This window comes from Cnephaeus nilssonii (genome assembly GCF_951640355.1).
Source record: "Cnephaeus nilssonii genome assembly, chromosome: 7".
In the NCBI taxonomy this organism is placed as follows: Eukaryota; Metazoa; Chordata; class Mammalia; order Chiroptera; family Vespertilionidae; genus Cnephaeus; species Cnephaeus nilssonii.
The window spans coordinates 4,592,767-4,606,525 of NC_137078.1; the positions used below are offsets into that span (position 1 = coordinate 4,592,767).

Below are 13,759 nucleotides of genomic sequence, written 5' to 3' on the forward strand. Positions count from 1 at the left end.
ATGTCAGAGAGCCGGTTTCGCCCGATTCCACTCAAGGCAGGACCTCCCCCCTGGTAGTCAATGCACTCCCACAGGGGGAGCGCCACTCAGCCAGACGATGGGCTCACATCCTCTGCGGCAGCGCTAAGGATGTCTGACTGAAGGACATCCCCCGAGGGCTCCCAGAATGCAAGAGGGTGCGGGCCGGGCTGAGGGACGCCCCACCACCACCACCCCCAGCACATGAATTTCATGCACCAGGCCTCTAGTGTAAAATAATATAAGTAAACAGTGAAATAACGTGACCATTTATTTTTGTTTGTTTGTTAATCCTCACCCGAGGATATTTTTTCCATTGATTTTTGTGCCTCCCTATGAACAAAAGACTAGCAGAGAAACTCTCTGCACGTTATAAATGCTACTTATGCTGAAACAACAAAGGAACGAATTAATACAGTGAGAGTTCTGTACCAACCAGGATGGCATGGAACTCTGCAATTGTGAGAATAAGCAAGCTCTGGTGTTTTAGAGGCTTGTGGCAACTTGAATAGGCTGCCCTTTGCTTAGCAGCTTTTCTTTTTCTTTTTTAATTTTTTTCTTTATTAAGATATTACATATGTGACCTTATTGCCCCATTGCTGCGCCCCCCCCCCCCCCCACTCAGGCCCTCACCCCCCTGGTGTCTGTGTCCATTGGTTAGGCTTATATGCATACATACAAGGCCATTAGTTGATCTCTCCCCCTTCCTCCCACCCTAACCTACCTTCTCTCTGAGGTTTGATGCTTCTCTGTCTCTGGATCTGTTTTTGTTCATCAGTTTATGTTGTTCATTATTTTCCATAAATGAGTGAGATCATGTGATATTTATCTTTCTCTGACCGGTTATTTCGCTTAGCATAATGCTCTCCAGTTCCATCCATGCTGTTGCAAATGGTAAGAATTCCTTCTTTTTTACCTCAGCATAGTATTCCATTGTGTAGATGTACCATAGTTTTTTAATCCACTCATCTGCTGATGGGCACTTATGCTGTTTCCAAATCTTAGCTATGGTAAATTGTGCTGCTATGAACATAGGGGTGCATATATCCTTTCTGATTGGTGTTTCTGATTTCTTGGGATATATTCCTAGAAGTGGGATCACTGGGTCAAATGGGAGTTCCATTTTCAGTTTTTTGAGGAAACTCCATACTGTTCTCCACAGTGGCTGCACCAGTCTGCATTCCCACCTGCAGTGCACGAGGGTTCCTTTTTCTCCACATCCTCGCCAGCACTTGTCGTTTGTTGATTTGTTGATGATAGCCATTCTGACAGGTGTGAGATGGTACCGCATTGTCCTTTTGATTTGCATCTCTCAGATGATTAGTGACTTTCAGCAAGTTTTCATATGTCTCTTGGCCTTCCTTATGTCTTCTTTCGAAAAGTATCTAATTAGGTCTGTTGCCCATTTTTGGATTGGGTTGTTTATCTTCCTTTTGTTAAGCTGCATGAGTTCCCTGTAAATGTTGGATATTAAACCCTTATCGGTGATAACACTGGCAAATATGTTGTCCCATGCAGTGGGCTTTCTTGTTGTTTGATGATGGTTTCTTTTGTTGTGCAAAAGCCTTTTATTTTGATGTAGTCCCATTTGTTTATTTTCTCTTTAGTTTCCATTGCCCTAGGCGCTGTATTGGTGAAGAAATTGCATCGGCATATGTCTGAGATTTTGCTGCCTGTTGTATTTTTATAGTTTCCTGTCTTATGTTTAAGTCCTTTATCTATTTTGAGTTAATTTTTGTGTATGGTGTAAGTTGGTGGACCAGTTTCATTTTTTTTGCATGTATCTGTCCAATTTTCCCAACACCATTTATTGAAGAGACTGTCTTGACTCCATTGTATGTTCTTGCCTCCTTTGTCAAATATTAATTGAGCATAGTGGTTTGGGTCGATTTCTCAATTCTCTATCCTATTCCATTGATCTATATGTCTGTTCTTGTGCCAGTACCAGGCAGCTTTGAAAACAGTGGCTTTGTAATACAGCGTGATATCTGGTATTGAGATCCCTCCTACTTTGTTCTTCTTTCTCAGGATTGCTGCAGCTATTTGGGGTCCTTTTTTATTCCAGATGAATTTTTGGAGAGTTCGTTCTACATCTGTGAAATATGCCGTTCGTATTTTAATGGGAAGTGCGTTGAATCTATAGATTGCTTTGGGTAGTACGGACATTTTAAAGATGTTGATTCTACCAATCCATAAACATGGTATGTTCTTCCATCTGTTTATGTCTTCTTCTATCTCTTTTTTCAGTGTCCTGTAGTTTTCCAAGTACCGGTCTTTTACCTCCTTAGTTAAGTTTATTCCTAGGTATCTTAATTTTTTTGGTGCGATGGTAAATGGGATTGTTTTTTCCGTTCTCTCTTTCTATAAGTTCACTATTGGTGTATAGAAATGCCATAGATTTCTTGGCATTAATTTTGTATCCTGCTACATTGCCCAATTCATTTATTAAGTCTATTAGGTTTTTGATGGAGTCTTTCGGGTTTTTTATGTACAGTATCATGTCATCTGCAAATAAGGACAGCTTTACTTCTTCTTTTTCCAATCTGGATGCCTTTTATTTCTTCTTCTTGTATGATTGCAATGGCTAATACTTCCAGTACTATGTCAAACAGGAGTGGTGAGAGTGGGCATCCCTGTCTTGTTCCTGTTCTTAGGGAAAATGGTTTTAGTTTTTGCCCATTGAGTATGATGTTTGCTGTGGGTTTATCATATATAGCTTTTATTATGTTGAGGTATGATCCCTCTATTCCCAATTTGCTGAGGGTTTTTATCAAGAAAGGGTGTTGGATTTTGTCAAATGCTTTTTCTGCATCAATTGATATGACTATGTGATTTTTATCTCTCAATTTATTTATGTGATGTATCACATTTATTGATTTGCGGATATTGTACCATCCTTGCATCTCTGGTATAAATCCCACTTGGTTATGGTGTATGATCTTTCTGATGTAATGCTGGATTCAATATGCTAGAATTTTGTTGAGGATTTTGGCATCTATGTTCATGAGGGATATTGGCCTATAATGCTCTTACATTGTGTTGTCTTTATCTGGTTTTCATATTAGGGTAATGCTGGCTTCATAGAATGAGCTTGGAAGTGTTCCTCTTGAATTTTTTGGAATAGTCTGAGGAGGATAGGTTTTAGTTCTTCCTTGAATGTTTGGTAAAACTCCCCCTGTGAAGCTATCTGGCCCCAGGCTTTTGTTTGCTGGAAGCTTTTTAATGACTTCTTCAATTTCTTCCATAGTTATCGGCCTATTGAGATTTTTTTTATTCTTCCTGATTCAGTTTTGGAAGGTTGTATTTTTCTAGGAATATGTTCATTTCCTCCAGGTTGTCTAGTTTGTTGAAATAGAGTTGTTCATAGTATTTTTTAACAATCCTTTGTATTTCTGTGGGGTCTGTTATTGTTTCACCTCTTTTATTTCTGATTTTGTTTATTTGGGTCCTCTCTCTTTGCTTCTTGGTGAGCCTGGCTAGAGGTTCATCAATCTTGTTTATCCTTTCAATGAACCAGTTCTTGGTTTCATTGATTTTTTGTATATATTTTTTTGTCTCTATGTCATTTATTTCTGTTCTGATCTTTATTATCTGCTTCCTTCTGCTCACTCTGGGCTTTTCTTGTTGCTCTCTTTCTAATTCTTCAAGTTGTAGAGTTAGATGATTTATATCATTTTTTCTTGTAGAGCTATAAACTTCCCTCTCAGGACTGCTTTCATTGTGTCCCATAGATTTTGGATTGTTGTGTTTTCATTGTCATTCGTTTCCAGGATGTTCTTAATTTCTTCTTTGATCTCTTTGGTAACCCAATCATTGTTTAATAGCATGCTATTCAGCTTCCTAGTGTTTGAATTTTTTTATTGTTTTGATTGTAGTTTATTTCTAATATTTATGCCATTGTGGTCTGAGAAGATGCTTGATACGATTTCAATCTTCTTGAATTTGGAGAGACTTTGCTTGTGACCCAATGTGGTCTATCTTTTAAAATGTCCCATGTGCACTTGAGAAGAACATATATTCCGTGGCTTTGGGGTGAAATGTTCTGAAGGTGTCAATTAAGTCCATCTGATCTAGTGAGTCATTTAAGATTGCTGTTTCTTTGCTGATTTTTTTTGTCTAGAGGATTTATCCAGTGATGTCAGTGGGGTATTAAAGTCCCCTACTATGATCGTATTGTTGTCCATTACTCCCTTGATATCTTCCAGGAGTTTTTTTTTTTTTCTTCCATCTGCGAATAATGACAGTTTAACATCTTCTTTTCCAATTTGGATACCTCTTTGTATTTGGGTGCTCCTGTATTGGGTGCATATATGTTTATCAGGGTTATATCCTCTTGTTGTATCGATCCCTTTAGTATAATCTCTTGTTATGGCCTTCACTTTGAGGTCTATTTTGTGAGTTATAAGTATTACTACCTCAGCTTTTTTGTTTTTTTTTATTTCCATTTGCCTGAAAGATATTTTTCCATCCCTTCACTATCAGACTGTGTGAGGTAGGTCTCTTGTAGACAGCATATATATGGGTCATGTTTTTTTTATCCATTCCGTCACCGATATCTTTTGATTGGAGCATTTAGTCTGTTTACATTTAAAGTTATTATTGATAGGTACTTGTTTGTAGCCATTTTTATTTTTGTAACTGTGTTCCTTCTTCCCTTTTTATTTCTTCTTTTTACACCAGTCCCTTTAGCATTTCTTGCATTGTTGGCTTGGTAGTGATAAACTCCCTTAGCCTTATTTTTGTCTGTGAAGGTCCTTATTGCCCCTTCAATTTTGAATGATAGTGTTGCTGGATAGAGTATTCTTGGATTCAGTCCCTTGCTTTGCATCACTTTGTAAATTTCCTTCCATTATTTTCTGGCCTGATGTGTTTCTGTTGAGAAATCATTTCATAATCTAATGGGAGATCCTGTGTAGGTAACTCTCTGCCTCTCTCTTGCAGCCTTTAAGATTCTCTCTTTGTCATTCGCGTTTGTCATTGTAATTATGTCATGTGTTCGTGTGGATCTTTTTGGGTTCATCTTGTTTGGGAGTCTGTGCTTGTGTGTCTTTTCTTCCCCACATCAGGGAAGTTTTCTGACATTATTTCTTCAAATAGGTTTTCTGCCCCTTGTTCCTCTTCCTGTCATTCGTATAGTGTTTCATTCCATGTTGTCCCAAAGCTCCCTTGGCCCTCCTCCTGTCTTTTAATTCTTTTCTCCAATTGCAGTTCAGTTTGGGTGTGTTTTGCTTTCCTGTCTTCTAATTCGCTAATTCGGTCCTCCACTTTTCCTATTCTACTGTTGAAACATTCCATCGTGTTTTTTATTGCAGCTATATCACTCTTTATTTCTTCTTGATTCTTACATAAGTTGTTGATTTTTCATCCATCCGATTTATGAACTGTATGACCCTTATTCTTAACCCTACCAGATCTGAGGCCCTGAACCTAACTGTCCCCTATACCTGGGCTCCTGAGCATTAAAGAGAAAAAACCAACATGATATAGAAAAATGTTAGTTACATGCAAACAAGTGGTTAGAATAAGATGGAACTTGGAGACATTGTAGAAAATAGGTCTACCTTTCATCTAGTGCCAATATTCCAGTGGTATAGCGGCAGATTCGGAAATTACCGAAAAATCAGTACAGCGGTCTGGTAGGGTTAATTCTTTTTCTGACATATTGCATTCCTCCGTTTCACTTAGCTGCGTTTCTGGCACTTCCTCCTTTTCTTTCCTTTGGGAGTTTCTTTGTCTACCCATTTTGGCTCTCACCGAAGGATCTAGGTGTCGAGTCGTGCAGGGGCTACTCCTTGGGTGGTGGCTTCTCCTCGGGTAATCGCGGCAGCGGCTCCTCCTCAGTTGGCAGCGGCTCCTCTGGTGGTCACTGTTCGCAGCAGTAGTGGCTCCTCTGGCTGGTGGGAGCAGGCTGCTCATGCAGCTGTTGCTTCTAGGGTGGGTGTGCACTGCTCATGAGGTTGCTGCTCCTTGGATGGGGGCAGGCTGCTCACGAGGCTGCTGTTCCTCGGACAGAGGCGGGCTGCTCATGCAGCTGCTATTTTCTTTTCTTTTTAAATATACTAGCATTTTTATTGATTTCAGAGAGGAAGAGTGAGGGAGAGAGAAAAACATCAATGATGAGAAAGAATCATTGATTGGCTGCATCCTGCATGCCCACAACTGGGGATTGAGCCGGCAACCCAGGCACATGCCCTGATCAGAATCAAACCAGAGACTCCTCAGTCCACAGGCCAAAGCTCCATTCACTAAACCAAACCAGCCAGGGCAGCAGCTTTTCTATGATAGTTAATAGCCTCTTAAAAAGTAATTCCTGCCCTGGCCAGCGTGGCTCAGTGGTTGGAGCATTGGCCCGCGCACAATCATAGGTTTGATTTCCGGTCAAGGACAGATACCTGGGTTGCAGGTTCAGTCCCTGGCCCCAGTCCATGTGTCTCTTTCACATCCATGTTTCTCTCTCTCTTTTCTCCCTCCCCCCTCCCTTCTACTCTCTCTAAAAATCAATGGAAAAAATATCCTCAGATAAGGATTAACACAATAAATAAATATATAAAATAAAAGTAAAATGCATGCATGTAAACACACATAAACTATTAAGAGACTTTTCATTTTATACCTCTCTGTAGTGCTTGCTTTTTTCTCCAAATGCACACATTATTCCTTTTTCTTGTCAATATGATTATCTGGTGAGGTAAATTTTCTGACTTGTTCTTGTATTTATCTTCACATATATATACTTAATACATATATATACAATAAAAATTGGGACTACATACCTATTAATTAATACAGCTAAAATTAAAAATAATGGTAACACCAAAGGCTGGAAAGGATGTGGAGAATTAAATCTCATACATTGCTGGTGGCAATGTAAAGATTTACAACCACTCTATAAAATAATTTGGCAGGTCTTTTTTTTTTTTTCAATAAACATAGACTTACCATATAACTCAACAATTTCACTCTAGAACATTTATCTTAAATGAAAACTCATATTCACACAGAAACGTATACACTGCTATATTCCCAACAGCCCAAACTTAAATGTCCTTTAATGTGTAAATGGTTAAACAAGCTAAGGTATATTCATACCATGGAGTGCTACTCAGCAATGAAAAAGAGCAAGCTATTGCCCGGCCAGTGTGGCTCAATGATTGAATGTCAACCCAGGAACCAAAAGGTTGCCGTTTGATTCCCAGTCAGGGCACATGCCTGGGTTGCGGGCTCAATCTCCAATGGGGGACATGCAGGAGGTAGCCGATTAATGATTCCTTCTCATCATTGATGTTTCTATCTCCCTCTCTCTTCCTCTCTCTGATATCAATAAAAACATTTAACAACTTTATTTTTGGTTTTGTTAACATATTTTTTATTTATTTCGGTGAGGAAGGGAAAGGGAGAGAGAGATAGAAACAACAGTGATGAAAGAGAATCATTGATCGGCTGCCTCCTGCACACCGCACACTGGGGATCGAGCCCACAACCTGGGCATGTGCCCTGACCAGGAATTGAACCGTGACCTCCTGGTTCATAGGGATGCTCAACCACTGAGCCACACTGGTCGGGCTCAATAAAAACATATTTAAAAAGAAAAAGAGCAAGCTTTTTTTTTTTTAATATATATTTTATTGATTTTTTGCAGAGAGGAAGGGAGAGGGATAGAGAGTTAGAAACATCGATGAGAGAGAAACATCTATCAGCTGCCTCCTGCACACTCCCTACTGGGGATGTGCCCGCAACCAAGGTACATGCCCTTGACCGGAATTGAACCTGGGACCTTTCAGTCCACAGGCCGACGCTCTATCCACTGAGCCAAACCGGTTAGGGCAAGAGCAAGCTTTTGATATATTTAAAAAAGTGGATATATCTTTTTTTTATATATAAATATATTTTATTGATTTTTTACAGAGGAAGGGAGAGGCATAGAGAGTTAGAAACATCAATCAGCCACCTCCTGCACACCCCTACTGGGGTACATGCCCTTGACGGGATCGAACCTGGGACCCTTCAGTCCGCAGGCGGACGCTCTATCCACTGAGCCAAACCGGCCAGGGCGATGTGGATATATCTTAAGGGCATTATGCTAGTGGAAAAAGCAAGCTTTCCAGCCCTGACTGGTTTGGCTCAGTGGATAGAGTGTCAGCCTGTGGACCAGAGAGTCCTGGGTTCAATTCCCGTCAAGGGCATATACCTGGGTTGCAGCTCCTCCCTGGCCCTGGCTCTGGCCCTGGTGCATGCAGGAAGCAACCAATCAATGCATTTCTCTCAGGATTAAAAAAAGAAAGAAAGAAAAAGCGAGCCTTCCAATGAGGTCACAGACTGTGTGATTTCATTGATGCAGTTGTCTCAGTCAGTTTTGGCTACAAAAATACTGTAGACTACATGGCTTAAACAACAAATATTTATTTCTCAAGGTTCTAGAGCCAGGCTGAAGAACCTTTTTTCTGCCAAGGGCCATTTGGATATTTATAACACCATTCATGGGCCATACAAAATTATCAACTTAAAAATTAGCCGGCTATATTTGGTCAAACATTTAATTAATTCACCCCTTATGCCTTGACAGGGCCAGACCAAATGATTTCACAGGCCTTCTATGGCCCACAGGCCAGATGTTCCCCTAACCGCTGTTCTAGAGACTGGGAATTCTAAGATCCAGACTCCAGCAGATTCAGCTTGGATGAGGGTCCACTTCCTGGTTTGTAGACAGCTGCTCTGGCTATATCGTATCATGTATCATGTGGCCCATAGAGAGTGATCTGTGTCTCTTCCTCATCTTATGAGGGTACTGGAGGCCCAGCACACAAAATTGTACTGAGCCGTGAGCCGCCCCGCCCGCTGCCGCAAGCCACCTCTCACAGGCTGCGGGGGAAGGACCGAGAGGTGGTCAATGCACCTCATGGCGACTGGTCAAACTGTTTCTCTGGTCGTTACGCTTATGGTCCCTGTCCTTTTATTATATAGGATTAATCCCATGGTGAGGGATTGATGTCCCACTCTCATGACTTAATCTAACCCTAATCACCTCCCAAAGGCCCCACCTCCAAGTACCATCACATTGGGGATCAGGCTTTCAACATACGGATTTTGGAGAGGCACAAACATTCAGTCCATAGCAATAATATTCTTTAAGTTGCAATTACATAGATGAAAATCAGATTAATAGTTGCCAGGAGTTAGGGATGGCAGGGTGAGGAGAGAACTCTCAGAGATAACCTGACAGAGATCTTTGTAGTGATGGACTGGTTTTATATTGTGATTGGGGTGGTGTTTACATGTGTCTACCCTATACACACATTACACCGATGTCAGATTCTTGGTTTTAATGATTTACTGTAGTTATATGAGATGGAACCACTTGGGAGAGCTGGATGCTGTATCACCTCTCTGTACAATCTTTACAATTTCCTGTGACAAAAATTATTACAAAATAAAAAGTTGAAAATTTGATTGCAGTTCTTTCAGAATATTTTTAGTTCCTTGGCAGATAAGAGAATTCATTGTGTCTTATATTCATGAACCATTAGCTTTTCATAGTTCAACTGTTTTTGTCTAGTAGAAATAAGACTGGTTGTTATGAAGTAAGTAAGATAATTAGTTACATTTATTTTAGTAGTAGTATTTTAGTTACATGTTTAGATCTCTTGCTGACTCAAAGTGCTTAGCAGACTGGTAGCTAATTTGCTCTTGCGTTGTTTCCAAGGTTTGTTAGATCAAGTAGATGGATTATTAACCCCAGTTCATTCATCAACAATTAATTGCATGCCTGCTAAGGAGTGGGCTCTATTTATGATGTGAGTACAGTCATGAATAAGACAAAGTTCCTCCCCTCCTGAGCGTTACATTTGGCATGTGAAGTGAGGCCAAAGAAGGTTAAGAATTTGTCCCCAGCCCTCCTGGATACTGTTTGAGCTGAAGGAAAGGCAGTCTCCAGTGCCTACTTCAGTGTGCTGCCCTGCTGGATGGTGTCTCTAAGTAGCATTACCTCAGTCTGAACAGAATCTTTTGGATCTGATGGTGTTTCTGGCAGGAAAATGAACATGATTTACAATCACTGGACCTAATACAAATTAAGGACTGTAAAGAATATTGTAAGGAAAACAAGCAAATAAGAGCCTGACAGTTCTACATCATCGTCATCTTCTCTGCTGACATCATTACAAGACCTTATTACATCATTATGGTGTAATAAGACATGCATGCCAGTGGCATCCTTAGTCATGATAAAGACCAAAAAATATTGGCTCGCCTGACTTACAGGATTAGCTGGGATTCAGATACAAAGAGTTCTAACTAAATTCCATCTCTTTCCTATTAACTCTTGCATACACCCATTCACTGAATACATTATTGAACTCTTAGTATGTGCCATGTGTGAGGAAAACAAGTTAAACGTCGTTCTTTATTGCACTAATTCAGATTCCTGGGGAAGGCACAATAGGGCACATCTGCAAGCATGGCCTGGGCTCGGGATGCTCCTCAGAGTGTGCCAGCAGTGCCACCTCACCAGGAGCTTATCAGAAACAGAATTTCTAGGGGTGGGGGATGACATGCTCTCCAAGAGAGTCTTATGCTCACCCAGGCTGAGGAGCACAGCGTTAGTGTTGTTGAAGCCCAGCAGCAGCCAGCAGCGCACATGGCTATTTCTTTCTCCTGGAGGCCTGCCAGCCAGCCCTCTCTTCCTGTGTAGAGATTACAGTCCACTGTCAGGGCCAGCCTGACAGGTTGAACCGGGCTGAGGTAGGGAGGTGGGAATTAAGAAAAGAAAGACAGGACAGCAGCATCAGGAGGACTACGAGTCATCGAGAGACTGTAGTAGTTTTATTAACTGTGTAATGCCTTTTATACACAGACACTGAATAGGAGGTCTGTGAAGAGGAATGTATTCTTTGTTCCTCTTAATCTCTAAGGGAGAGACAGAGCAGAAGGACAAATTCTCGGCACAGCAAATCAGGCAGATTCTCAGTACAGCAAATCTCAGCAAATAGTTACAGACTTCTTGGTAAGCCATGAGTGGTTGCTCTCATTCTACTGATAACCGCCATCCAAACAGGCCTGGGAAAATTGTGTGGGTACGGGGCCAAGCCTTACTAGCCCCTTCAGGTGCAAGGACTGTGTCAGCTTACACCCGGTCTCCAACAGTCCACCAGAAGGCTGTTCAGCAAAGACTGTGTTGCTGTTTTTTGTGATGTTTTCTAGAGCTTCCAAAATGCCTCTGTAAATCAGGACTTTCTTTACTACTGGAGCTCTTACTGTGAAGGTCAGCAAGCCTGGGGCTGACGTGTGTGAGGACAGTGGGAGTGACCCTGGCACGGAAGTGGGGGAGGCCTGGACATTGTTTCTCCGGTCTCCTGTCCCACTGCTCTCTCTGGCCTGGGCTCCAAGCTCAAGAGCACCCACGATGGCGTTCCCAAGTAGGGTGCACCACCCCTCTGTTATTCCAAAAAGGGAAGAAATCCCCCAATCAGTCCTGAGCAGTGTCCGCCAGGCTAATGGCAATGAAGACGAGAGGGCTGTGTCCAAAGTGCAGCGCAGACAGAGTGACGTCAAAGTCTACAAGGAGTTCTGTGACTTTTATGCGAAATTGTGAGTGTCTCCTTTCCCAGAGTTCCTTCTTCCAGATGTCTCCTGCGTGGTCTCTGAGCAGGGGCTGCCAGGGTGGGGCAGTAGGCTCCAGCAGGCAGCTCGGCTGCCTGGTCATGTACACTTGTCCTGGCTGAAGTGCAGATGTGAAGGAAAATGCTGCCGTTAAAGTCAAAGTAGTGATAGCTTTGTCTTCAGCAGGCTCCTGATAATAGTACACTTTCACTGTGTGGTCCAAGAGGGAGGTCTAGGGTTTTCGCTGTTAGAATTATAATAGAAAATTTTTATACTCTAAAACTGCCCACAGATAAGGGACAGGTTAGGAAACTGAAAAATGAATTAAAGACTGCTGATAAAAATACAGGTTTTTGTTATGTTTAACAGTTTAAAGTATGCTAAGTGGGTTTCTTAATATTGTCTCTAGGGGAATTGAATGAATAAAAGGTGTTGTATAACTTGCAAATATATATATATATAATCTCATGCAGTTAACCCTAGAAGTTCATCTAATTCATATTATTAAATGGGTTTTAGCAAACAGTTTATTTTTTTAAATAGTGCATAATAGTATTTAGACCAACTCATATAAAATTGTTGACCTTATACAAATTGTAATCTTGGAATTATTGCAAATTCCTAATTTGTCATTTGAGAGTTAAGGAAGATTTGACTGACCATAAGTTCATTCTGTGTGGTATTGCAACAGATGTCATTTTCACAACTCATAAAGAGTTCTTTTTAAGCATAATTGGGCAGTTATAATTATACTGTAACTAAAATGCTTGTTGAACTCTCAAGATGCTTTTTGGATTTATAAAATTTTTTGCATTTTAACACCAGAAAATTTGTTTCACATATACTTTGATAAGTGAGGCACTTAAATAACAGAAAACTTTATGATATTAAGCTTTCTATGTGTGCCTGATTTTTGGAAATAGATCAGCTGAAACAGTTGTGACTGCCCAGTTAGTTATGAAGATTCTATACTAAAGGCATATACATACATATATATGTAATAAACATATATCTATATCCCTGGCCGGTGTGGCTAAGTGGTAATATAGCCTCAGTTGTGCACCAACCGGTCATGAGTTCGATCCCGGCCCTGTGAGTGAGACAAACAATCTATGTGTCTTTCTCACATCAATGCCTCTCTCTCTCTCTCCCCCCCCCCGCCCCCTCACGCCCCTGCTCCGCCCTCCTTCCCTTCCAGGCTCTCTAAAAATCAATAGAAAAAAATAAATTTTATATATATATGGAGAGAGAGAGATTATCTTCCCAGTGTATATATTCATTGCCATCAACACTTGTGTTGAAAATTTTAGTTAAAATTATTTTCTGAGAAATTAACTAATTTATTATAGCTAACCAAATGACAGTTGTAACTATCATTCATGACTTTTAAAAAAGTAACTTTTATTATGTGTATTTAATATAAAAGCCAACTCTTAAAAAAGTACATATGTCAATGTAGGTTCATCCATTATAACAAATGTGCCACTTGGATGTGGGATGTTGGTAATGGGGGAGCTGTGCATGTGTGGGGCAGGGACTATATGGGGAATCTCTGTTCCTTCCACTCAGTTTTTCTGTGAACCTAAAACTGCTCTAAAAATAGTCCATTAAATAAGCAATCAAACAAAAACATAGTTCGAGAGGATCAAAGACAAAAAGAAAAGGGAAATGTAAACAGTTTAGTAGATTAGTGAGATTATTGGAATTTTTTTTCCTGAATATTTTGTCTAATGTACTATTTCTTTTCCTTTTTGTAATGAAAAGGAATACTTAAAAATATATATGACATTATTTCTAAAACTAGATTATTTTTCCTGTAGTAAAAAAACACACACACACTATATGCTTCTTTTTATAATGTTTCTACCTATTTTCTAATTCTAACTATTTGAGTATTTTAATTTGAATGTAAACAGTCTATAGCAGCAATTTTCAACCTTTTTCATCTCATGACACACATAAACTAATTACTAAAATTCTGTGCCAACCAAATTTTGTCAGATTTTGCCAATCTAACAAAAACATAGGTATAATTTTGATTCCTTCACACCAGACAGCTATTGTTGTGCTTGCTGTAGTCTTTTTTTTTTCTTTTTTTTAAATTTATTTACTTGCCCTAACCTGTTTGGCTCAGTGGATAGAGCGT

The 13,759-nt window shown here is 40.2% G+C and overlaps 1 protein-coding gene across 6 annotated transcripts in view; it reads left to right on the forward strand.

Annotated features, from left to right (window-relative positions):
• Window positions 1-13,759, forward strand: part of LIMS1 (LIM zinc finger domain containing 1) — a 159,327-nt gene that overhangs the window by 103,296 nt on the left and 42,272 nt on the right. Inside the window, exon 1 of one of the 6 annotated variants that reach the window (XM_079776945.1) lies at window positions 9,980-11,601. The exons of 4 other annotated variants lie outside the window; for them this stretch is intronic. In XM_079776945.1, the coding sequence (XP_079633071.1) occupies window positions 11,417-11,601 (185 nt within the window). In that variant the 5' untranslated portion in view covers window positions 9,980-11,416. Of the gene's footprint in view, window positions 1-9,979; window positions 11,602-13,759 lie in introns of those variants that run through there. One more of the 6 variants, XM_079776944.1, reaches the window with a different exon arrangement.